This window comes from Anastrepha ludens, chromosome 2 (assembly GCF_028408465.1).
Source record: "Anastrepha ludens isolate Willacy chromosome 2, idAnaLude1.1, whole genome shotgun sequence".
NCBI lineage: Eukaryota > Metazoa > Arthropoda > Insecta > Diptera > Tephritidae > Anastrepha > Anastrepha ludens.
The window spans coordinates 182,250,126-182,277,173 of NC_071498.1; the positions used below are offsets into that span (position 1 = coordinate 182,250,126).

At 37.7% G+C, this 27,048-nt stretch overlaps 3 protein-coding genes and 1 long non-coding RNA gene across 10 annotated transcripts in view; 2 read left to right on the forward strand and 2 right to left on the reverse strand.

The window, feature by feature from the left end:
• The window catches only part of LOC128855994 (sodium-coupled monocarboxylate transporter 1), a 178,511-nt gene extending 172,573 nt beyond the window's left edge, over positions 1–5,938 (forward strand). For all 6 annotated transcript variants that reach the window (XM_054091309.1, XM_054091310.1, XM_054091308.1 and 3 more), the window contains 6 exons: positions 1,108–1,267; positions 1,352–1,570; positions 1,892–2,165; positions 2,378–2,488; positions 2,564–2,691; positions 3,327–5,938. In XM_054091309.1, the coding sequence (XP_053947284.1) occupies positions 1,108–1,267; positions 1,352–1,570; positions 1,892–2,165; positions 2,378–2,488; positions 2,564–2,691; positions 3,327–3,813 (1,379 nt within the window). In that variant the 3' untranslated portion in view covers positions 3,814–5,938. The remainder of the gene's footprint in view (positions 1–1,107; positions 1,268–1,351; positions 1,571–1,891; positions 2,166–2,377; positions 2,489–2,563; positions 2,692–3,326) is intronic.
• Positions 5,939–9,223: 3,285 nt separating this feature from the next.
• Positions 9,224–10,123, reverse strand: LOC128860778 (trafficking protein particle complex subunit 1). Its single transcript, XM_054098520.1, has 3 exons — positions 9,940–10,123; positions 9,743–9,885; positions 9,224–9,660 (listed from the first exon to the last, which is right to left on the reverse strand). Exons 1-3 carry the CDS (start codon positions 10,036–10,038, stop codon positions 9,465–9,467), a joined length of 438 nt encoding a protein of 145 aa, XP_053954495.1. The 5' UTR covers positions 10,039–10,123; the 3' UTR covers positions 9,224–9,464.
• Positions 10,124–11,209: 1,086 nt separating this feature from the next.
• On the forward strand, positions 11,210–24,470 carry LOC128855996 (ectopic P granules protein 5 homolog). 2 transcript variants are annotated; one of them, XM_054091313.1, is made up of 29 exons: positions 11,210–11,347; positions 11,404–12,308; positions 12,670–12,790; positions 12,899–13,072; positions 13,147–13,446; positions 13,502–13,659; positions 13,733–13,960; positions 14,027–14,250; positions 14,334–14,509; positions 14,562–15,379; positions 15,453–15,596; positions 15,663–15,837; positions 15,895–16,113; positions 16,170–16,345; positions 17,604–17,768; positions 17,845–17,968; positions 18,029–18,324; positions 18,432–18,740; positions 18,800–18,953; positions 19,023–19,226; positions 19,320–19,872; positions 19,935–20,153; positions 20,218–20,390; positions 22,588–22,922; positions 22,982–23,317; positions 23,385–23,759; positions 23,832–24,032; positions 24,101–24,160; positions 24,219–24,470. In XM_054091313.1, exons 1-29 carry the CDS (start codon positions 11,321–11,323, stop codon positions 24,466–24,468), a joined length of 7,599 nt encoding a protein of 2,532 aa, XP_053947288.1. In that variant the 5' UTR covers positions 11,210–11,320; the 3' UTR covers positions 24,469–24,470. The 2 variants fall into 2 exon arrangements, with proteins under 2 accessions (XP_053947288.1, XP_053947290.1); XM_054091315.1 differs by having other exon boundaries at positions 13,511–13,659.
• LOC128855998 (uncharacterized) lies at positions 24,454–26,224 on the reverse strand. Its single transcript, XR_008453778.1, has 2 exons — positions 25,606–26,224; positions 24,454–24,871 (listed from the first exon to the last, which is right to left on the reverse strand). It is a non-coding gene; the product is annotated as an uncharacterized LOC128855998 (long non-coding RNA).
• Positions 26,225–27,048: the final 824 nt, after the last annotated feature.

Genomic DNA, 27,048 nt, shown 5'->3' on the forward strand with positions numbered 1-27,048 from the left:
GTAAAGCCAAGCCCTTCGGCCTCTGATCTTTCCAACGCAGTGGAGGGATTTTTATTGTTCTGCCACCGGCAGGTGGTACCGCATCGAGCCGGAGCGTTTGTATCCATTTGGACGACATAACTCAGCTGTTGGATCTTTATTAGTTGGGCAATGCCTATGTCATCGTAAAGCTCATACAGCTCATTGTTCCATCGCCTGCGATATTCGTCGCCATCTTTCTCTCAAACACTCCAATGGGCGCCTCATTGGATATTATCATCGAACAAGTTTCTGCTCTCTGTGATAGGACGGCCATGATGAGAGTATTATAAAGTGTTACTTTTGTTCGTCGAGAGAGGACTTTACTAGGCAATTGATTACTTAGTCTAAAGTAGGACTTATTTAGGCTGACATTTTTATCGATGTTAATGCTGGTTCCTAAATAAACGAAGTCTCTTACAACCTCAAAATCATAACTGTCAACAGTGACGTGGGTGCCGATACGTGAGAACGCTGGCTTTGTTTTGTCCTCGATCAACACCAGACACATTCGCTTTCGCTTCGATAAGTCAGAACTAGGCTTGTTAAGACCGATGATGCCAGCAATTGTACGCTCTTATAAAAAGTAGTGCCTGCGATTAAGTTACGTGGCTCGCACGATCTTTTCCAGCATCAGGTTAAAGAAGTCTCACCACAGCGAGTCACCCTGTCTGAAACTTTGTTTGGTATCAAACGGCAGAAGTACCTCCCAATTCTGATAGAGCTGCTGGTATTGAACAACGTCATCTGGCCTTTCTTGGACGTAGATTAAGGTTACTTTGTTATCTTCATCCCCTCGAACACCTATCTGTGTGAATAGTGCGTGCGTTTCTTCACATCGTACTCATTTTTCCCGAGGCGTTCTATTAGCCATTCAAAGTGGTGTAGCCAAACATTTGGAATTGATGTGCCCTTAATATAATAGAATTATTCTACAATAATTAACCTTCAATAATAGAATTATTCTAATTAACCCTGAATTCTTATAGAAAACTTGTTTATTACTCGCAGTTTATTACTCTTAAATATAAATCTTTGGTGTTCCTTCAAGTATCTGATAACAACTATTACCTTCTTTTCCATCAACAGGTCGTTTAAAATTCTTCAGCGTCTCTGGCGATATGACTGTGCGTGTGGACACGCTCTCCGCCTGGCTGGGTCAGTTATTCATGTCTTTGTCACAATTTGGCTGTCAGCAGAACTTCATGCAACGATACGTCTCGCTGAAGTCCATGAGTCAGGTGCGCCGGTAAGTAGCCAGGGCAGTGGCTGGGCGCTACTCCTTTCACTGTTCACTACTCATAACTCATACTCATTTTTTTTGTCTTTTCAGGGTAATGATGACAAATATACCCATCGTCTTTGTATTCTTTTCACTCTCCTGGATATCGGGCATGGTTATCTATGCAACCTATGTGAACTGTGATCCCTACGCTGAGGGCTATATACGTAAACCCGATGAGATTTTACCCTTCTTTGTGGAGGATCAATTGGCGGTGATTCCCGGCTTCGTGGGCATCTTCATGGCAATGCTCTTCAATGGGGCCTTGTGGTGCGTATATTCATATTCATTCAAAATTAGTACAACCACATATTTATTGGTGCAGATAAGTATCCCAGTTCGAATGCTACACTCACTGCGCGCCTATTATTTGGCTGTTGATTCGCGGCTGCTAACATTAATTGTTTTTTAATTACTCCACATTTAGTGGCAATTTATGAGCACTTAATCACATTGTACCTCACTTTAATTTCTTACTCTACTTCCTCTATATTTTGTTTATATGTATTGGCCTGTACCAACTACGTCTTCCTCACCAATTAATTGATGGCCAACTTCGCGCTCCATTCTCACTGCACTACTGTCCAACAGCATGATGGTCTCGAATTTAAATTCATTAGCCACCGTTTGCTGGGAGGATTTCATCTCACAACTGCCACAATTCAAGGGGCTCAGCGATAAGCAACAGCTTTTCATCCTCAAAGTCATAACCGTTATTTGTGGCTTAATCATCATGGGTGTCGCTTTTGGCGTAGGCCTACTGTCGGGAGTAATTGAATCATCGTTATTGGCATTTTCGGCCACATCTGGTCCATTATTGGGCTGCTTTATGCTGGCTATGTTGGTGCCGATTGCTAATTGGAAGGTAATTAACTTGTTATCCAAAAATCAAAGTGCCTAGTGCGTTGTGGATGCGGCAACGATTTGACGCGCAATGTGTACTCGTCCATTAGCATTGATTTTAATAAGTGTGCAAAGCGCGATGTGACAGTAATTTTATTAAAATTTTATTTTAATTTTATTTTAATTTTATTTTTATATATTTTTTTGTTTTTTCATTTTTCTTCGTAAACATAGGGTACTTCAGCTGGCATGATTTCGTCTTGCGCTTTCGTGCTTTGGATTATCACTGGCAGCGCTACAGTCGACAAGAGTGGTCAGAATCCTTTCCTGCCCACATCCACAGAGGTAAAATTCAAAAAGCAGATTGAAACAACAAATTTATGTGAATGCTAATATAATTGGATTGTTTCTGTAATTTAGGGCTGCACAAACACAACTTTCTCACAATCAATCACAAAACCTAATGAACTCGGAGCAGCGTGGCTACTTTCGCATTCGCTTGTCAACGATACTGCACCTCTACAGCAAACCATCGTAGCACCTGAACGGTAATAGAAAAAAGTGTTTTAGTTTTAGCTTTTAGTTTTATTTTAAAAATGTTCGATTTTAAGCAAAAGCGCTTTAGTTATCTCAGTTAAAGCAAGAAGGCAAAGTTAGGCATTTAAAAAGTAAATAATTCCTAATAAGTTATTAAACGTTTCCTATTTCCTTGAATATAAATATAAGAGTAAAATCCATTTACCATTTTTTAAAAAGCGTGTCCTTTCCGTGGGGCTACCGAAATAAATACAACCAAGTGTTAAGCTGCAAAAGTATTGCGTGATGCATATATTCCATATACCCTTCAAGAACCCGTTTAAATCTCTATATAGATGAAATCAATTTTCAGCAACCAAACCCAACATTAGTGGCCTTATTTCGAATAAGAAAAAAATCAAATAGGCTGTAAAGATCGGAAACGTCTATTGGAAAACTTTTTTCATTAAGCCATTGTGGAAATTATGGAAAATTTGAAGTAATTAACATTTATTTTTTGTTCCCTTCTTATTTCCTATTACATTATTTTCAATAGGAAACCATATTAGGAACCTTTTTCATAAAACATTTTATTTAAGTTTAAGTTTTAAATTACTTCATAATAAATAAATACTTTTCCAACTACTAATTCTTCCATTCTCTGCAGCACCCCATTGGAGACCTTCTACTCCGTGAGCTACATGTACTACAGTTTGCTCGGAGCTGTAATTACTGTCGGTGTTGGCATTATAATCAGCTACCTCACACGCGATCCAAAGGATGCTTACGACGCCAAACTCTTGCATCCAGTCATATTGCGTTGGTGCGAAAGTTTTCCCGGTGATAAACCGTACATAATAGGTGAGGCCACCAGCGATTTGACAACGGTGGATAAAGGAAAAGGTGCAAACGTAAATCACGGATTTGATGTTCAAAATGACGCCAACGCCATCATAGGCACCACCAATGAAAAACAGAAGCACAACCCAATAGAGGTTATGTTTACCAACGGACAAAGTGACCACAAAAATGACAACACTGCTGACCGTTGCATAGCCACCGGCAACCTGGCAAGGGCGGCCGAATTGTATACACCCCCCAGTGGCGGCGAGAATGGCACCTACCGTCAGTTCAAAGAAAAGGAATCGGTGTGATATACTAAAACGAACGCACTGAGTGTGTGACCATTGATATTCACATCATAGCGACTTAAGCAAATTTACTTAATACCTTAATTAATTTTGGCCTTCGCTAATATACGAACTTTAGTGTTAGTAATGGTTAAGTCTGAAAGTTACAAATAACTTAAAAGATTCTAAACTAACTGTTAGTCGTAATTCTACATTTGTACTACAAATACCATAAAATATTTGAATGCAAACGTATGTTTAAAAACTTAGTTAGCTAAGTCATTTTAAATGGATGGCGATAAGTGTGCGAAACGATGATGAAGACACTGTGATCATTAATTAAATTGACTACCTACATATACTGAGCAATTCAAACTACATACATATATATGTATGTATGTACATGCTCACTACATATACATTTAATTATGTAGTTAAACGTTCATAAGTATTATCGGAGTAAAAACAATTTAATATGTTCATATGTAAATTCATTAGGGCGGATCAATTTTTTTAACATCATTCCTAGCAAATTCAGATTATGCATAGAATAAGAAAAAAAACCACTAGACCATAGCTCTAAAGCCACTTTTGAGCCCCGAAAATTTTAAAGGAAGCTCACCCCTCGGCAGGCAATGGCACACCTCCGAGTGTATTTCTGTCATAAAAAAGCTCCGCATAAAAATATCTGCCTTTCGAAGTCGGCTTAAAACTGTAAGTCCCTCCATTTGTGGAACAATACCAACACACACGCGACAAATAGGAGGAGAAGCTCGGCCAAACACCCAAAAAAGGGTGTAAGCGCCAATTATATATTTTATTTTTATATTTAATTAATAGGAAGCTAATATGGAGACTAATATTTACTTTAGTACTATGACAGTTACTTTTTTTTTTTTTTTGTTTTGTTTTTTTGTTTAATACAAAATTGTACTTGGAATTTTTTTGTTACGAAGAATTTACTTTGTATATAAATTTTTGGCGCTAACTATTAAAATTTTTTTCTTGTGATTTTTTTGCGTGGTTCGATTTAAATTAAATGAAAAATGCTTCGATAAAAAATTAGATTAAAAAAGAGTTTTTTGTTACGAAGAATTTACTTTGTATATAAAATTTTTATTTCAAAAACCTCAAGATGGCGCTAACTATTAAAAGTTTTTTTTTTTCTTGTGATTTTCTGCAGGCTTTTGGTCGATTTAAAATGAAGAATGGTTCGATAAAAAATAAGATTAAAAAATATATAAAAATACAATTTACTTTGTAGCGCGATCTTGCGATTCTTTAAATGGAAAACTATATGTCCAAAATACATTTTTTTCGTTGCATACGATGACGAGCTTTATATGGAAGAAAATTCCCAACATCGTGTATAAAAAAATATCCAATATCAATGCGATTGTTAAGCGGTTTTGAATGTTCACTTTATTGTATTAGAATTGAAAAAGTTTTCTAAAAGTTTGTATGAGATAAAACAAATGTTGATGACAATTTCTTGAAATTTGTTTAATTTCTAAATTTCGCAGTAAGTTGAAACTTTTATTTATAAGATTTTTTGTATCAAAAATCAAAAAAAAAAAATTTATTGCGAAAATTGTAAATAGATTAAGTGACTTAGTTTTGTGAGCGCAAATGTAGCATGTCTCTGAATTTGTGGTGATCGAAATTGGCATTGCATTATTGGGCTTTCTTTCTTAGAACGATGTCGAACAAAATAATTCGTTACAAATTGACCCGCCGTAATGTAAATACAGACATGCATACAAACATACATGCAATCCGAATATGGTTATTTATTAATATTATATAAACCGTTATACATATATACCATGTAAGTATGTATTCATGCATTAGAAATAAGATTTCGGAAATAAAATGTATATTATTTTTTTATCCTTAAACAAAAGTCATTTGTACATTTTTTGAAGGACTTTAAGTACATATGTATACATGTGCACACATACAAATTTACGCATATATGAATTGCAAAGACAAATATTACTATAAATACATATATATAGGTATATAAGTACATGAAGCTTATGTATTAAAAAAAATCATACTCAAGTAAATAAATTAAGTTGTAAGGCAAAGCCTGATTTGAAGAATAAATAAAAGGAATTGGAATTCATTTAAGAAATGAGGAAATTAGTGCGAATGGAGTATTATTTCCACCGCTCGACAGCAAAAATTAAAAAAATGGCAAATGTTATAGCCAGCAAATCCACCGTTCGAAGGGCTATTCTAAAAGCGCCGCAGCTGAAGCAAACAAAAAGAGCCAACTTTAAAGAAATTTAAAAAAAGTAGTATTTAGTGACAAAAAGAAGTTCAATCTGGATGAGCCGGATGGATACAATTACTATTTCCATGACGTAAGAAAGGAGGAAAGGTACTTGACTCGATATCAAAGCCATGAAGGTGGTGTTATGGTATGGAGAGCAATATCATACTTTTTCCCAGGAAAGCGCAGAAAAGGTGGAGTTCCATTTCTTCATGTACTATTTCGAAAACCCTTTGACCCCAATACGATATACGAAAGTCTCAGAAAGTCATTCGGACTCCTCGCCATTCAATTTCCAAGCTCGTAGCTGTGTTAATCGGTCACTGGACGATCGGCACACACGCAGAAAAGCTAGGGTTACCATTTAATCCCCATTGCAGAAGCTGTGGGGACCTTTACACGACGAGGCCTACATGCTGCCTGTGAAGGAGCATAACAAACTGCTCAGCAGGCAGTTTCTGCTAGGGTGTTACCGCAGGTCTTACCCATGCAGACACCTGCTTGAGCCTGAGCCACCTCCCAGGCCCGTCAGGAGGCATTTCCTCAATTATGCGGACGAGATCCTAGACAAAACAGACAGACAGCTACTGGATCGGACAGTGTACAGACAGACCATAAACGACATTCATCGGGAGACCATTACCACCTTCTTAAGCTCCCGACCCCCGAATACCGTTATCGGAGTCCAACCACCACCAATCGCTGACGAAGAGCTCCAACTTCCCTGAGAGTCCCACGTAACCTTGGCACAATTACGTTCTGGATACTGTAGCAGGTTAAACTCCTACTTATCCAGAATCGACCCCGACATACTAAACATATGTCCACCTTTTCACATGCCCCATCAAACCCAGTCATCTAGAACACCTCCCCTCTGGACCCAACCTGTCGAAACAGTTTATTTCCTGGGCCTACCGTTAGATGAGCTAGACGAAGACGAGCGATGATTACACTAAACTGGCCGGGCAAAGTTACTGATACAACAACAACAACAACCTTTCAGAAAAAGAGACTGTAGAGCATTTTCTCTGTCCGAGGGAGGTCACATAATGGTATCAAAACGGCGCTTTAGTGCTACTTGAGGAGTGCCAGACGGGCACTTCAACCATTTCACCTACCTACGTACTTTGACGAATTCAAACTGAAAATTGTAGACTAAAAAATGACAAACAGTTATCAAGCTGTGTTGAAATCAGCTTTTCTCGAGATTCGTTTATTCACATTTACTCATACGGACATATAGACCTATAAATTGAATCTTTCAACAGGATAATGCACCTGTACACACTTCATTTGTGGTCAAAGCTTAGATTGCGTCCCAAAACGTTGAAACCTTAGCATTGCCACTGTATTCCTCAGATCGGAACATTATTGAAAATCTATGGTGATGATTTTCTTGTAAGGTTTAAGAGAATGGGCAACAATTTGAACAGAAAATTGCTTTAATTCGAATCATTAAAACCGCCTGGTCGGAAATTTCATTGGGCTATCTGGAGAATTCGGATTTCAGAGAGAGAACGTTTCGAACCAATCTCGGTGAAATCTCGGAAAAGTTTTTTCTAATAGCGGTCGCCCCTCGGCAGGCAATGGCAAGCCTCCAAGTGTATTTCTGCCATGAAAAAGCTCCTTATAAAAATATCTTCGGTTCGGAATCGGCTTGAAACTGTAGGTCCCTCCATTTGTGGAACAACATCAAGACGCACACCACAAATAGGAGGAGGAGCTTCGGCCAAACACACAAAAAGGGTGTACGCGCCAATTATATACATATATATACAATATATATTTGGTTAGTGCCTCTATTCAAGTGAACTAATAAATCAAGCAAAGTAGGTAAATAATACAGCTGCTGAAGTTTCACTGCTGCGAAATACCGTTAGATGAAATAATATTTTCATGCATCTTTATTTTCTAGCAAAGTGCAGTCTTCACTTGAATTATCAACAAACGTTAGATTACTACGGTGCTTTAATAATCATGTTTTTCCACACAAATTATTACCGCTAACCGATTGAACGGGACAGTAACAGAGATATGTCGTTTATTTCTGAGAAAATGAGAGATAGGCATGGTTGATTGATTTGACCCATTTTTGGCCAAGAGTAATATGGGTTCCATTGCAATATATTAATTTTTTCTCCTGTTATAGGCTCGGCATTCTTAGTCTCTTGGTGTATACATATTTATGTATGTATGCGTAAATATATCTTTATATATCTGAATTCCTTTATCACGTTACATACAACCGTTATATAGGAAAAAATATAATAAACTTATGCACAAATGCGCGCGGGTATAAAAAATGTGCACACTCTAGCGCCATATTCCCCAATTTTATTTCAGACTATTCCTATTCCCTATTTTCAGACTATTCCTGAGTGAATTGTAAATTTTCTATTTAACAACAGCAATCAACACGTCATTGAATTGTTGAAACTGTAAGAGAATATTTGAAATACTTATTTGTATTTTTTAATTTATTTATTTTACATAAATCTGCAGTACAAAGCATGGTCCAATTAAAAGCGTCGTAGGGGCTACATCTTTTTCAGTTACTTCGTGGTAAAAAATCATTAAGTGAGAACAGAAACGTTTGTTACTAAACTTTTCTACCTATTCACTCATTTATTCATTTAACTTTTATTTTGCAGTACAGACTATATACAGACTAGAACAAACTAAGAAATAAGAAGACCCATTTACATTAAGCACAAGCAAATTAACTTAGAAGGAAATAATATATGTATAGTATTTTGCAACTAAATTTACACACTTTATAGAGGGGGTAATCTGCTTATATGGTATATAAAAAAAAAAGTCAAGCAGGTGAACTGCCCGAACAATACTTGCTTTAGTTCGGAAGTCTGCATTATAAAAATGCTAAAATTCGTGAAAAATGCTAAAATTAGTAAAGCTTATATGCTCGAGTGAAACTGCATTTTACGCCATTAATAAAATAGAAATATTTCTTAAGCTGTTTGAGCGAAGAATGGATTCTAGCATTTATTAGGAGTATGTGGTATTTTTAAATCAACTAAATATGTGAGGATCGCCTTTTTCGCAAAAAGGCTGTGGCATATCATTGAGGGAACACAAAATATGGATATCCAGTCCTTCGAAATGAAGAACTAATTGTTAAATGATAATTTGTACCGATTAATTTTTAATCAATTAATTTTTTAATTCAAGAAATAAGTAATTAATCTGACAGAAAGAGCTCGAATTGAAACAAAAATATCTCTTACAACATCTTCACTCGGTAATTAAAGCTGCTTGATACATACAAATATGAGCAATGTATGAAAAAATATATAACAGTCTTAATTATCAGCACATTTAGCAAATACTCTTCTACTATACTCTTGGTAACGGATATGGAGATATAAGAAAACTCCTTTCAAATATTACGAATGCCGTAGAGGGATGACTGCTTTATAAACTCATCTAACTTTGTTTGAAACAGTTCCGATGTCACGGGAGTGCCAGGTGACCACAGTGGATCGCGCACGACATACTCTACCCACACTTTACTGTACAACTGCTGCAACAGTTCCTTTACATTCAGTGCAGCAGTGTCGGTGTACAGCACAAATCTAAAAAGAACAGCAAATTTGGGGATAAATAAATGTACTCATACATAAGTATATAACTCAGGAGATATTAATTCTCACTTACTTTAGACCAGAGGGCGTCTCCAAATAGTGAAGGGCATATCTGTTAGTTTTGTAGTAGAGAAATCCCTCGCGAGGATCATGAGGTGATATTTTACTCACAAAGGATTTAATTGAAAAAAGCATGCCATACGTGAGTTTAGCTTCCTGCAAAAGAAACATTTCAATAAAAGAAATTTACTTAAAAGCTTTCGCAGCAACCTCTTCTCTGCTAACACCAGACTTTTTCGTGCGGTTCCATTCTGCGTAGTACAGCATATTGCCGAATTTATCGAAAATGTATAAATGATATATAGTCATAGTTTACTGTAATAAAAGAAAATTGTTACCAAAAACTAAACAACTTCAATTTTGTTTACGTTGATAAGTGTCAAGTTGAACTGCAATTCTCAGCTGTTTTACCAGTGCTGCCATGCTATACACAATTTGAACAGAAAGTTAATAGTGCAATACAGCTTAAGGCTAATGCTCCCACCCAACTAATTAAATGCAAAAACTTCACTTTTTTTATAAAAACGATACTTCTGCCTTCTATTCAAAAATCTTGAAGAATATTTTGACTTAAGCACCCCGAAAATCATGTCAGCGTATCTCATAAATAAATCCCCCAACCAAATCGCTAATTTTTGTAAGTAATTTAAATTTTTCTTCAATTTAAAACTTACTTTCGCTTTTAGAGCCTCCAATTTTTGTCAACAAACAACTGTCCGTGGCGTAATAGTCTCATGAACTTAGGACGAACAAATCCTTACCATCCACACCATCCTCATTCATTTTACACAGATAATTAAGAGAAAGCACACTCCGTTGATTTCAGTCCCGTACATGTCATTATATTCTAAGTGAGATGTCCGAATGATGCAAAGTCAACGCATCGCGTAATTTTTATGTGGACGGGCAGCCGGTTGACGTAAAAACATTCCATGCAGTGGTGAATCGAAAAATTACCAAACTTTGTTGAAAAAAAGTTACCAACAAATAAATATTTATTTAAGCATATTGTGAAGTGAATTTTAACAACAAAAAAATTAAGTTGTATCAAACACATATGCATTATTTTATACATTTATGGCGGTTCAGTTTCCCAAATTTAAAAGTAATTGTCAATCACTTCTGATATTGAAAGAGTGAAATGAAAATATCCAATTTCAAGATGCAATTAAACAATTTCAACTATGCATTTGCACGAAGTATGTACAGTACCCACTTTAGATACATAAAAACCGAAATGCTTGTAAAGAAAAACAAATAACCATCTTTGGTTAAACCTAATCAAAACGGCAACACTGGTTTCACGTCAGTTGATACAATCTATTAACTAGAGCTCCATGTTAATGAATATCCCTCAACACAAATGTTGAACTGCTTTCCATAAATGAGCATCCCTACTGCTATTTCAAATTCCATTCAGAAAAACCTGGTAACAATATGTATTTTGACAACCAGCTGATCGAAGTTGATGTTTTTTATATTTTTATTTATTATTAGGGGATTTTCGCTTTATTAGCGAATTTTTTCTTTTCGATTGAGGCGTAGAAAAATATTACAAAAGTTGCATGTAGATAAAGAAACTTATATTGAGATGGCTACGTTGGAAAAAACTAAAGAGGTAAATTTGAAAATTCTATTATTTTAAACACGCCTATAAAGTATAAAAAATTACAGAGAACAAAGAAATCTAAAGTAAAACATAAAAATGCGAACACCGTGCCTCAAGCTGAGATCGACATCCCATGGGTGGAAGTAACGGACAGGGCAGCAAGCGAAAACACGTCAAATGTGGACTTTGATCAATTTGCAACTACAAGCACACATGATATTGTATGCCAAGAATGCTCCATTGCATCTGATTATGTCGAGCCAACTGAAGATACTATAATATCAGGCGAGAAGTCACCAGGGCAGCTATCGCTGGCTGAAGAGCTTGCCCAGGCAAGAGCATCAGACCGAGGGATTGCCGCGGCAGTACCTTCACCTGTAGAGGAGGTGCCGCTAGCGAAAGAACATGCCCAAGTAAACGCATTAATCCAGGGGATTGCTGCAGCAATACCTTCACCTGTAGAAGAGGTGCCGCAAACTCCGACTGCACCACCAGCAGATGTAAACACAAATGCAACAGCACCTGTTGGGCCAGAAAAAAATCTGCCGCTCCTCCAATATCCAAATCTTATGCCATTGCAACTGGTAGAAACTAAGTCGAAAGTGGTTTATCAAACCAAAAGAACCACATCACCAAAATATTACTTCACCAACAGTCAATTGTTACCATTTACAGCGGAACAACAAAAACAACTCTATTATTGTGCTGAATTAGATTTAGTTAAACAGTTTGAATTGGATTTTCTCATGAACTCCCTACTGGAGACTTACGAAAATGATCCACTTTATGCAGCGCTTCTTGAGTACTACAACCTGCAAAGTAAACTCGCAATGAATTTTTATGATGTAGAAAAAGCACGAAAATGTGTGACAGAGTCACAGTCACAAATTTGGATTGAGGTCCCCATCACAAAGACTTTTTCAGCGGCATGTGGCGATAAAGTTACAGTGAAGGAGTCTGTTACATACAAGTGAGTTCTTACCACAAAAATAGATATAAATGTGCATGTGGATAAAACTTTAAATAATTGGGTTGTGAAGAATTTGTGATAAGACGATCGCGTTTCCTTGGTGTTTTAAGTGTATCTCTTTATTTGTTTGTTTTTAAATATTTTTGAAAATTCTACTAAATATTATAAAGCAAATCAGTTTCAAATGAAAGTACTTAGGTACTCTAAATGAAGGGTTACGTTTATTATACTCGTATAAATAAAATGTTCTAATCTAGAAATTTAGATATATTTCTAACTAAATTCTTTGCAAAATTATTTTCATGTGACTCCGCAAATCAATGTTGCTTACTTTGAATATATGCATTTTAATTTTTTCCAGAGTTGCTCAAGTAGATGGCAAAAATTTGGAGACCACTTCGGCAGCGTTGAATAATCTCTACGATTTGGTCTGCAACACATACACAACAAATTTAATAGCAGCAAAAATTACTAAAGTAAAGGTGTGTTAAACAAATTTAAAATTTAAATATTTTACATAACATGAGAGCATAAATAGCTGTGCATTGACCTACACATTATGGGCATTAAAAATGTATACCCTTTTGCAGATTGATCAAATTATTGACGATATAATTTCACCCGATTGTCTGGTTATGCTTGCACAGAGGGAAAAAATTACTTTACAAAAGGTGTTCGATGCCTCTGTCATTCCCTATATGGCACACCTAAGACGCTCTATATCGATTTTGTTTAATTTCATGCGCAAACTGAGTCCAAATAAGGTTTTTATATACCGTTTTAATGTTAACGGCATAATGAATAAAAAACTACGAAAAAATCGTGTGTACTGTTTTAGGAATTTTCGACCGATTTAAAAATATGGCTTCACAAGCTGGTGGCTCTACATCTGCTCATTGCAACTAAAGAAGATCACTGGTTTTTACTTTTCAACATTCTACGCTGTCCAAATGGTGTGGGCGATTGGGCAACAAAGTTCTTTCAAATTCCTTGTGGCGCCAGCACAGCAACCGGTTCGCTAGACAGGGAGAAGCCATTAGATCTCGATTCGCCAGAAATGAATCACTGTATTGCGACATTGCAAATATTACTTTTGCCCGTAAAAAAACGAAATGAATATCTAAAAGACTTCGAAAAGGTTAGATTTCACCTTCAGATAAAGTTGCCTATTACAATTTATAACATTTTTAAAGTCTCACAAGGAAATTTCGGATCCTGCGCGTGAAGAACGCTGGATACTCGTAGACTCAGATGGTGAGGATAGTCACAATGCAAATGGTGAGTGCGTGGGCCTAAAAGAGAGTGATTTAATCGCACTGCTAAATCAAATACCATTTGAGAAAATGTTTGTGTGAGTATAAATTCTACCTGGAATTCAGTTTTGTAGCTTTTGTTAATATAGATAATTTCAACACATATTTTAGTTCCGCATTGAAAATTGAAAAATTCCTGAATGACTATATTGTTTCCACGGATCTCATACTGGCCAATGACGTCCTGCGCGTTATAACATTTTTTTCCAGACTAGTGGATATTTTCGGTGAAGGTATGTTGACATATAATACGGAGCGTTACAAGCAGCTAGCAAAGCGTTTGGGACGCCTCATAAGGCATACGCTTCAATACAGCACCGATTATTATGAGCTATTCATGTAAGAAACTTATGCTACCAATAATTATTAAGATCACATTGATGGCTAGGAGTTTCAACTTTGCAGGCACAACGAAATCCCAAAGGATGTAAGAACATGCGAACGCATTTCTGTGGAATTGAATACACTGCTCTTCAAAGCGTGCAGCTACATTTATCGAGCTCGCAATTTGGCCACTTGGCAATATTTTTCATCGCTACCTTTCCACTCGCTCGATTCAGAAATTGCTTGGCAAATATTTTATTACCTAAATGTCGGTTTTTCAACGGAGTTAACGACAAATCAAACAGGTACCATACTACCGAACAAAAATTTTAGTCTACATAATCTCCTTGGCTTTTTAATCCGCGTTAAATTGTTGTAATACTTGTAGACTATAGTGAGCTTATAAACACGCCGGATTTCTGGAAAAAATTCAGTGTTGCTAATGCAGACTCATCCGCTGAAGATTTGTATTATCTGCTGCAAGCCTTTTTTGAAATGGCCAACGAACGGGATAGAGCCAAGGATTGGGATTTGATAAAAACCATATGTATCCACATCTTTAATGTAAGTCTGATTTATTTTCATTATATAATTTATTATAAAAATATATTTTTAGATTGGTTTCGTAAACGCCAACACTCGCGAAATTTGTTATAAAACTGCGCGCGATATGCTCGTCAATCTAACTCTTTCCTATGAAGATCTAATTACATGCCTCTTATTGCAACTGAAAATACGTTTCAATGAAATTGAAAATAGTAAATATCTGATCAAGTCACTGCCTTTGGAGAACTGGAAACCGGGCATGGATAGCTTTGAAATTCTGTCAAATTGGCTACTTCATTTCGACTATACATCGGAAGAAAATATGCTTGCGCGCATTGTCTTAAGCCACTTGAATTGGGGTTTCGATTACGACGGGCGCCTCTTTCTGCCGCATAACATACATGTGCGCATGGCGTGCCTGATCACTGAATCACTGAACAAACATGCACCCGAAATAATTGGTTTATCTGGTATATCCGAAAGTGTACGGCAAGTTTCCAATCTTATTGATTTTTCACAATCCACAAAAGAACAGTTCACAACCTGGTGTTGGACGATGGTGTCGCTGCTACGCCTACATCTGATGGATCAAGGCACTGAAGCCATAAAGCGCGCGCTACGCAATCCTATGGAGGCCCTAATGTTTGTGCCGGAATTGCAACATATCGAGATAATTTATCAAGGTGTCACTGAGAATAGGCCACTTGCTGTATATGTTGCCATTCTCGTTAGCCTGCATGGGCATACGATACCTCTGATTTGCCAGAAAGGTTTAGAGCTGTTGAAGTCACTTTTGAACGATTATCGTCATGCCGCGGTAATACGCTGCATAGAATTAATAGTTCCGCTATTTTTGGAATCGCCAGAAACTTTAGCAAACTGTGAAAAGTGAGTTAAGCAAAGAAGCAAAAAATTATTTTTCTTTCGTATCACGTTTTTATATTTATTTGCAACATTTTAGCTTTCATGCTGTATTGAATTCTCTACTGACTGCTGATCGCACTTATTTGAAAATGGCAAAAGACATAATTTACCCAAACTCAATTGGGCCTGTGCTAGCACTGCTCGACAACATGATTCACCATCAAATAACGAGCTACACTGAGTGAGTGTTCAATAAGTTTTTTCATTACAAATATGCCGTATAACTTCTTTGCTACCATCCTCGCAGTTACGGTCTGTCCACACCTATGAATTTGATAAACGCTTGGTTGAATTTGCTTACCGCTCTGCCCAATTGGCAAAACACAAGCGTGGTCTACCTGCTCGACATGATTTTGCGCATTGCTTACCAGTTCTCGGACGCACGCTATCAAGCAGTGGATTTCTTTCACAACTATTTCAAGGTAAGCAACATTTACATGGTTGCGAGTAATATTTAATGATGTGGATATTTCACAAAGGGCTGTGATGAATGGAAGGGCATCAGTAAGATGTCGACTCTAAAAACACTTTTCGGCTCCGTGCAATTACGCGTGCCAACAGTCTCACCGCTTCATGGCTGGCTAGCGCTGGTGCTGCTGGAGATTGAATTCAAAACCCAGGAAGCGCATTTTTGGCCGGAATTTTTACGGCAATTAGCTATTAGCAATAGTAAAGGTACTTTGGAGACTGCGTTGAAGGTAAATGTGATTTTTTTTATATTGGAACCTAAGTTTTATTTGCTCTCTTTAAACAGAAAACTTCAACATTGCTGAAAATGTCCAACCCGTTTCCGGCGCAAATGCTTGTGATATACAAATATGCGAATGTTATCGCAGGCATGGATATTAGTCACCCTGTATTTCCAATTATATGCCAGAAGTTTTTTGAACTCTATTTAAGCAGAGTGCCATTGGAATGCGATGAATACAGGTGAATAATATTTTATTCTTATAATATTTTATTTGCTATTACTTTATGGCGGCGGCAGTAGCTGAATGGGTGGATGCGGGACTCTCACATTCGAAAGCGCACAGGTGGGAATCCCCGGGCACGCAACACCAATGATAGAAAAATGTTTGTAATGGTGGTCGCTCCGTGACAGACAATGACAAACCTCCGAATGTATTTCTGCCATGAAAAAAGCTTCTTGTAAAAAAGCATTTGGACTTAACCCTCCATTGGCCACCCGGGTCTGGCAAAGCTTTTTCGACTTTGGACTTAACCCTCCATTGGCCACCCGGGTCTGGCCAGGCTTTTTCGACTTTGGACGGGAATTTAACAATTTCTGTTATAGCTAAGGACTTGAGTTTCCAGGTGGTTTCCAAAAATTTAATTTTCTATCGATTTATGGATATAACCTTTTAAAAATGATCCTCGAACAGGACGAAAAAAGCCAGGCCCGAGTGCCCAACCGAAGGCTTTAAAAATGGTGTCAAACGGATTAAAACTGCAGGTCCCTCCATTTGCGGAAAAACATCATACGCGCACCATAAATAGGAACAGAAGCTCGTCCGTTTGGGGAAAAAGGAATCCATTATTTTTACGTAAAATATTTGCGCAAATAGTTTAAGACTGTTTTATGATCAGTCTTTAGCTCCTGGCCGATGCTACGACTACTAACATGCCGGTCAACTTCGATTATATCTGTGATTTCGTCGACATTTTCTTTAACATCAAAAATGCCTTAACGGCATCGACGAACCCGAGATTGCACGTAATTAGCTACAGTTACAGTATCGGCACCATAACCACCATTCACAACTTCAGCGACCTGACTTGCATTTTCGCCTTTATCAAAGAAAAACTAAAATGTACCGAATTTACTCTTTGCTGACTTCCATTGTTAGTACCCTGTAACTCACACCTGAATGGAAGAAACAAAAAATAGCAAACGAACTATTTTAATGTAAAATGTCACCTTAGAAATGAGCATAAACTTTAAGTTGTTGATCGGTACTTTGCGAGATGTCGATCACTACAGCCATTTATCGAGAAAATAATGGATTTATTTTTATATATTGTTTTTTTTTTTTTTTTAATTATTTTTATTATTGTTTAATTGTTTTTTTTTTAACTAATTTTATTTTATTTTTGTTTAAATTAATTTTGTTTTATATTTTTTTAAATAAATTTAATGTTATATTTATTTAATTAATTGTATTTTATATATTTCTTTTATTCCTTACAGTTTTGGAGGCGTTTACGGCGTTTCAGACAAATTTTATGACTTCAACGTACCCCTAATGAAGAAAGTTAGCACCAATCTAAAGGCAGCTGATGCTTTCTACACTAACGAAGCAACTAAGCGCGCAGCTGAAGAAAGTTTAAGCATATTCTACAGTGATTGCTCGAAGTAAGTTTCAAAACTAAAAATAAGTGTCAACATTTATAAACATTAGCTTAAAAGTGTATTAACGCTACTAATTTAGGATAATGAAATCGTATGACCTGTGGCTGCATGAAACGGCCATAAATCAGCATACGAAAGATGATTGCAATTTTCCACCACAGTATAACAATTCAAAGCTGCGGGAAATATTAAACGGCAATACGGTATGTAGTTTATCCACCAAAATTCTTGAATACTACAAAACCTATTTAATTTATCCGCAGTCACATTGGACAGAATTTCTCTATTTGCCCGATATACGAAAACAACAAAAGTATCAATCCCAGCAGTGGGCACGAAAATGTCATCGTTCCAAGTCGATCAAACACCTCCGCACACCATTGCCACCCAAGGTGCACGTTGAACCAACCGAGCGCATCAAACAACTCTTAACTTCGTACGATATGCGGGTAGAGGCGCCTCAATATACGAAGTCCGTCGTTAGCATTCCAAGTCAAATAACAAAGTCTACGTTCATAGAACTTAAAGCGATGTTAAAAACACTTAACAGCATGGCAAAGTAAGATGTGATAATTAAAGAAACCTAAGTACCGAATTTCTTTAATTTCCTGAAATCATAAAGTCAATGCAATCATTACAAGTTCAATACTTTTCTATTTATTCCAGCAAATTTCATTACGAAACCAGTGAACTGAATTCGCTAAACCGAAACTACTTAGATATGGTTTTGAATTTGTACAAAATGGTGCCTTATGAGGAAGTGAAATTTAAAAACTGCAATTCCCTGCTTTTCAAACGGCAATGCAGCAGTCCAGCGCGCATCATTACAACACTTGAACAAATACGCATGGACAACGAGGTCTCAGGAAAGATAAGTAAATACATAGAACGTCACGACAAGATTATAAACGGAATGCTTAAACTGAATGTGGAAGAATTCGCGCGTTGTGTAGAGCAGTTGAGCGGCATTATGCGGTAATGCACAGAACTTCTTTAACTTCTTAATATTTATCTATACGAGTTTATACTTTCAGCATCTTGATTGCATCCAATTCGGTACAGCACACCACTGTTGTCACCAACACAGGCATACATTTTTTCTATGCTGTTGTGGAAAATCTTACTGACGTTACAATCAAATTCCAACCAACCAACGACTTATATAGTCAGCTCTTGTATGAGCTTAACGTAAGCAGCAGTTTTCGCATGGAACGTAAACATATATTGTTGTTGCAATGCATTTCTTTTTACATACAGATTTTCATGCATGAAAACCAAGACAACGAGGGTCTCAGTATACTGGAGCTTGCACTGAAACACCCCAATCTCATAAAGCAGCTGGCAGCTGCATTTGTCCCCTTCCGAACGGCACCGCAAAAATTCCTGCAAATGTACAAATTCCTGGTTGAATCGTATTTAAAACGCTGTGATAAAAAAATACTTTTTGTGTTGTTGTCGAAAGTAAATACTAATCATTTTTATTGCACATTTATTTGTATGCTCTTTTCGTTTAATAACCCAGCATTTATCTACATATTTTTCTGCATTCTATAGTTTGACTTGGTAACATGGCTTGAAAACTCACAACCAAAACTTAGCGATATTAACGAGCTATTGCAGCTGGTATTGCAAGGTTTGGAATGTTGGTCTCAGCCCGACTCCAGCCTTCTTCAGGATCAGTTTCGACGCCATTTGGTGCGCATCTTCGATTATGATTTCCCCCAACATTACGGCGAAGTATTGCAAATGGTTTTGGATAGAATTTCAGAGCAGAAATTAATGCCAATTGTGCTGCTGGACTTGCTAAACTCGCTGCTCGCACGCTTCAACTGTAAAACCATGTCAGCTAACACCAAAAGCGCTGAGGTAGTGGACATTTCAATTGATTTTGCACGCCGGCAAAACCTTTTCAACCTAAAAGGCGCGACAGATACTGTGCTGCTCTTCGCGCGTCACTTCCAGAAAGAGAGATTGCACCATGGCCTGCACGGACTATATCCGAAGCATAAGGACTACTGTAATCCACTTGCCATGTGGTTTTCATGTATTGGGCATGTCGTCATTGTTACAGCGATTTGCACGTTTCAAGATTTGCTGGCGGATCAGAGTAAGCATTCAGCAGTAAATAAAATAAATAAGTAATTCATTGTCATCAATTGTTCTTTACAGTAAGCGATGTTGTTTTCGAATCAATTATTGAACTTTATTCGCCATGGCTAGTACCATACACTGAAGATGCTTTACAAAAATTCTCAGCAAACTGGATCCGCCAACTGACGGTAAAAGATAAAGCATTGTCGCCTTGGAGTGAACAGCATGCGCCCAAAAGCAAAGTCATGATCAAGTCCTTAATAGACATTTTCAGTTTCGTGCTGGAGAATCTGCCAAGTAAGAGTTATTGTGTGATGCAGTCAGTTACCCGAACTTGTTTTTAATTTTTAATACCTTACAGTTTCGCATGTGATCCTTACGCGCATGTTCGGTTGGTACGTGCATTACTTCGCTATTCCGAACATCGATTTTCATGTTTATGTGAATATACACGAGGGTATGGGTGCATTACCCTGGGAGCGATTTAAGCCGCAACCTGCACAAATAGATTTGTTTCGTGAGAATTTACAAAAAGTATGTATGGGTAACAGTCATTTAGAAGATATTACGAAGATTTACATAATTACTAGAACATCTAGGCAAATGCCTATTTTTTAGCAACAACAATGGGAGCCAACAAATTTTTTTTCTGAATTAGCTTGAATTCATATCTCGAAATAAGGTGAGGATGAGGTACTGTGATGAGTAGAGGGCACAAAAGAATGGTTTGGAATGTTGAGTAGAGGGCACAAAAGACCATGAGGTCGAAGTGCAAGCCTCTTAAAGCATATAATCTAATCTAAATAAGTATTGGGTTAAGTAAAATATTTTAATTCTAATATAAGTGCATGCAAAATTTTGAAAATGTGTCAAACTCTATCAAGGAAACCTGTGAGAAAGGGCACATAAAAAGATGAAATTTCATGTTCCCTTAATTTGATTAAATTTTGCGCACCATAGTATAAAATTGATAACTCCTTCGGGTTGGCTTCATACATAGCAGAGGAGTTTCGGTAGCATTAAACCCCGATTTTAATCGGTAAAATGTACGTTTTGGAGATAATAAAATTACTTGCCTCGATAGATCTTACTGATGATTTATTATGTGATCATTTTTTTTTTTACAAAAAAACACTTTTATTTTCACGAAAAGTTATATCAGAACTGCTTGGAAATACATAGGAAACCGCTTTTGATAAATTGATTTTTTGTAGCTATGATTTTTCTAAATATCTCGACTATGCAAATGCATAAAATCCATGATGTCCACATGTCCAAAGAAATTTTATATATAGCACTTATTTAATTTTTTTTCTTGTCCACTCCATTCGGGAGCATAGAGCCTCGACAGGACATCGTACATGGTTCTGGGTTGCTTTTTTACACCTCGCTCCCTTGTGGGTTCGAGTCCAGTGTCATTCTCGTGATGCTTCTGGTGGTTTTCTAAGCGTGTGTGATCCATCCATCACCACTTTCTACGTTTGATTTGCCATAGAATGGCTTCCGCATTCATTGATATCCACAGCCCGTTATAACAGCTTACTAAACTCTGTCAGTGCAATGTAGTTACCGGTCGTCTTCGTCTAGCTCATCTAACGGTAGGGCCAGGAAACTAGCTGTTTCGACAGGTTGGGTCCAGAGGGAAGGGGGTGTTAGGTGAGTAGGTATCGTGCGGGGTGCCTTCACATGCTTAAGCTCCTAACAACCGTCGAGGTTTGGTTTATGGTGGTGGATGGCAGTGCCAGCACAGTGGTTGATGACGCCAGATGCCGGGAGCAACATGTACCCAAATATGTGCGTCTTAAGGCCTGAGCAGATCTTAAGACGGCACCACTCGTCGCTCTTGTTACTCCTAACAAATGTAGAGTTCGGGTGGAGACGTTTTGGGCAAACGCAGCAGTAGGAAACTTCGGATCCAGGATTGGGTTCGTTGCCAGCTCTGAAGAGGAGTATTTCGAGCAGACTTGCTGCATAGGTCTGCTTCTGTGTCGACAGATAAGGGATAAGGTACGGTGCACTAGACAGGGCTAGTTTACGGGGTCGGGAAAACCCCGAGTAATTTCGGTAACGTAGAACCGACTTCCATGGAAATGTAAACGCATCGTTGCTGATGCTATTCTGCCAGAATATTTTACATATGATGTGGGGGCACTTGTTGACGAAAGACTGTATAGCCCCTGTGTGTGGGTGTTAGAAACCAGGCATGTTCTACATGAGCTTAATATTTGCAGTTTAGAGCGCCTGAAGATTTGCGAACTCGCCCATAATCTATGCATTCGCCCGAACGCCGCCCTTGCTTTGTTTAGCCTGCAGTTGACATCTTAGTCTTCTCCGCCATTTGCCATGATTGTACAGCCGAGGTAGCAGAAGCTTTCGACAAATTCCACCGGGAACGATTATATGACTTGCTCTCATAGCCTTCGTCTTGACGATGCTCACCTCCAGTCAGTGAGTTTGTGATAGAGGAAGCAGATGTCATCGGTCCAGATCCACAAGATGTCTGGTGAGACTCCATCCGGTGCCTCTTTTTCTGCAGGGTCAATTGCTTCATGACGTCGTCTAGGACGATGTGGAAGAGAAAGGGCGGCAGGCCTTGCTTTACGTCTGCACTGGTGGTGAATGGGCACTTAATTTCCCATATTGAATTTATATTTATTATATACATACATACATACATATGTACATACATGCCTGTATATATTTTTTCATTTGCGTCTTCGCTCATTTCTAGTTCTTACCCTGCACTCATGCTATGTTGGGACACATCTTCATACGCATCAATTGGAACGCCTGGTTTGAGGAGACTTTTCCAACAATACCGGCCAACACGCAATCGTCAGTTATTTCGCGACTCTTTACGGTTTTTGTGAAAATGTCTTTCGAACCGAATATACACATAAACATAAATACTAGCAAAATATTGGAGGACGCCATCAAGTATCCGTGGTATATGGTGAATTATGCGGAGTTGGAGGATCTCTTCAAGTGGTTCGTAACCGCAGTTGATTATCCAATCATACTACAAATACCAACTGAAACGAACTACGCCGATAGAGCCGTCTTGGAGTAAATTTTTGTACAGTTAAAGTTAAATCAAAGCTTAAGATGTTTTGTTTTTACTTCAGCTTACTCCGTCTCAGCTGTGCCATGATGCCCGAGCAAGCCACGTCTTGGCAAGCCATTATGCAGCCCATACATTACGCAACAGCGAAGCGCATACTCTACACACGCAATTACGTGCGTTTGTTGTGTCTCACCGCGGCGAAGAACCACAAGCTATTGGGCACAAAGGAGGGTATAAATGCCTTCAATAACGCCTTCACCGACCTGATCAACACAATGGACAAGTCTATACGCGCCACTGGCGGCGTAAAGTCCATTGACGAACAGAAACGCGAAGCCTTGAATCTGATGGTGGAAATAATGGTGCCTATGCAAACGCAGAGCGTAGAGGTTTCCAAGTAAATACCCAAGTGCTGCCCACTAATCGGATAGTTGATTTTAACAAAGTTCTGCTCCTATTTTTAGCAATTTTGTGGATACAATCATTCAATGGCAGGCGCAGTGTGACACTGGCAATTTCCTGCTCTGCAGCACTCTTAACGCTATTGGGCACATGAAGACGTTTGTTACTGGCGTATATCCACTTTTAGAGTCAACCATCTCGCATTATTTCCGCTCATCAGCAGAATCAAAAGATTGGCACACACCAACCTGGAAAGCACTGTGGCAGATACTACAAACATCTGTTGTGAAAATGGATATGATGCCCATCATGCGCGGTCCATTCTACTTCACCCTGCATATTTTTTTCCTTTACAAAATTGACCAGATTACAAACTCTAGTGATAAAATCACTTTTTTGCAAGACGTATGTCAACTGCTGGAAGGCTTGAAGACTGAGTGAGTACGCCACAACTTTGAATTTTACCATTGTTTTTATGTACCGCATGAAATTCAATCTTCCCTATTTAGTCCATTCACGGAGCCACGCTTAGCTTTAGTCTGGGGTGCGGCTATTTCGCGCGGCTGCCAGCTTCTCTGTGAGACAGCCACTGCCAGGAAGGTGTTAATGATGTTTGCCTCCTACATGTGCCTGACGTCAACGCAAACTGAGGGTTGGGGTGATACGTTGCTTGGCGCAATTGGTTTGAAGAATGATTTTGTGACGAATAAGTATGTTCGATGTTGATTTTTGGGGAGACTTGAAACTAAAACAATATTGTTGTTATTGTTCTTTGCAGGCGCAAAGCACTTGCTCGTTGCTTGGCGTGTGTTTTGTATTCCTTATTTCCACATACGAGGTAATTTGCTAATTTATTAACTAAAATTTAATTCCCACATCCTGTATTTTGTTTACAGTTCCACTGGTCCATATACAAGTGACGAATTTGAGTTCTCTTTGCACGAGTTAACTGTGTTGTTAGCTAATAAAAAATTCGCTGATATCAAACCACAAATAGTTACGGCTATCGGCATTATCAAGGACGAAAGCACTCCCTCTTTACGTGACGTGCCGCAATTAATTTCCCGGCTCATTGGCGTGTTTTATAAAAATGATTTTCTTGCGACTGCTTCTGAATTATGGGAATTTGAGTCTAGGTTTACTTGAACTCTATATTTTTACGGTTAAGCTTTTTATAAAGTAAAATGTGGGGGAGTTTGCTTATACAAATATTTTTCATACTTACTTATACATAAACTCATAAATTACATAAATTCATACAATATATCTTTTTCAATATCCTAATTAATATATAGTTATTCAAACTATATTAGTATATTATTACAAAAGCCACATATACATATTTTTCATAAATAAATAAGAAAATGAACTAAAAGTAACAAAAAAGCTTTATTCTAATAGCGGTCGCTCATAGGCAGGCAATGGCAAACCTCCGAGGGTATTTCTGCTCCTCACAAAAACCATTTGTCGTTCAGAGTCGGCTTAAAACGGTAGGTCTCTCCATTTGTGGAATAACATCAAGACGCACACCCCTATTGGAGACGCACACCTAAAAAGGATGTAAACTTCAGATATAAAGATTTTCCAATAAGAGGTGTTATTTTGATATTCAAAGGAAAATGCTATTTTTTAATATAAATGATCGAATGTTTATTTCATTATAAACAGGAAGGTATGCCGTTAATAGTGGAAAATAACATCAGGCAAATGACCACCACGACCACGCTTACAGGACAATATCCTTTTCATGAAATTTTCCATAACCGAATTGCAAGGTGGCTACCGTATGTCCTCGATAGCCTCACGAGTTCCATCTTTGAGGTCTTGAATCGACCCTGGGTTCTTGGCGTAAAGCTTCTCTGCCACGTGACACCAAAGAAAAAGTCACAAGGTGTTAAATCACAAGATCTCGGTGGCCAATTGTGATCACCTCTTCGAGAGATAACACGGTCCGGAAACTTTTTCCGTAAAAGATCATTGGTTTCGTTGCTTGTGTGGCACGTAGCGCCGTCTTGTGGAAAATAAACGTTGTCCAGGTCAATACCATCCAAGAAGCGCATATAAAAAATTCGCATAAAAAGGCTTTGCTTGTCTTGCAATGTAACCAGTAATTAAACTTTGCGATGATTGTCCGAGAAATTTTTAAATAAAATACAAACCGCACAAGTTCAAAATCGCATAAAATTGGTGCGCATAAAGCGAGACCTTATATATGTATATGTCGTTGTCAGTTCTGAACAGGAGAGAGTTTAGTCTAAAACAGTATACAGAAAGCAGATGTACCAGGGTCGCACAAAGCAGTTGAAGCTCTTGTCTAATATCGATGCACATTGGACTCCGATAACGGCATTTCGCGAGTACAGGCGGTTAAAGATTCTGTGAATGTCGTTTAAAGCCAATCTGTGTAGCTCTTCGAGTCAAAAAGTAGTCTGATATATGTCTGGCTCTCATCGGTCATATGGATGACATTATTTTGGAGGTGCGTAGGAGGTGGTTCGCAATATTGTATTCCAACATTCTGGACATCCTAATACCCTTTTCCACAAAGTATGCTCTCATGATCTCATCACATAATTTTAATGTTTAACCACACGCCGATTGTTTAGCCTTAAACTTGCACTAGTTTTTCGCTCTCAAAAAGGTCTGTTTTATTTTATTTTATTTTTTGCCAGTAGTAGTACCGTTTTAATTATACTCTCGTGCGTGTGTTTTGCACTTAAGAAAAATTAAGACTCTACGCACGTTAATGCATAGGAGTAAATACCTCCTATGCTTCTCTGTTCTGATTTATGCCATTCACTCTTTCCGTTTGTCACGTTCGTCTTTTAATCTTTTAATTATTCTCCGCACGTTCATAAAATTAACTATCACTTGTCGTGTTATTATCCCGCACTGTAGCATTAACAAGTGAGGATGGCTCTAAAAAGATAAATAAAAAAATTGTACTAAAAATTGTGGATGATAAATAACAGATGGCGAGTATGGATAAGCAATCACTCTAATAATTTCATTACTAAAATTTATACTCTGACTATTTTTGTTATGAAAATAGAGAAATTTCAAATTTTGGTCGAAAAACCTCTCTCGTTTTAGTAAAATGAGAAAATTAGTGGATCAGCATATTTTTCCCCCTTTTTTATAATTTTTATGGGAAAGTAGCATTTGTGCTACTTGTTTTCAATCAGCCCAGATTAGATGTAAGTGGATGGTATGAATTTTACTACCTGTTTTAATTTGCATCAGGTGTACACTCATACATTAACAACTAATATTGTGAAAGTTTTGCGAATGTGACGCTGGCTTGCCATTAGGATATTCCAAGGCTAATCTTTATACGCCTTGGGAATGTTTAGTCATTCGATAACTATCTGCATAATGCGTATAATTGCTGACAAACGCTGAATATATCGATCACCCAATTGAAGCCATTCAAACTGCTTTGACCGTCCTCTTAAACAAAATTCCTTAAAGGGGGCCTCTTATCAGTCGGCTTCAAAAAATCGATTTTTTTTACTACAATCGATAGATATATTATAGGAGAATATGCCCTCAAAATTTTATAGCGGAATTCAAGATTTGATTTCGGAGTTACGGGCCTGTGTACCGTCCCTCGTGTGAGTATACTGTCTACCTTCTGAAAACTTTGAAACACGTTTTCTCAAAACCATGTTTTTGAAACTGGCGTGTAAGATTAAAAAAACGACGAAAGTTATCATTTCAAACCGA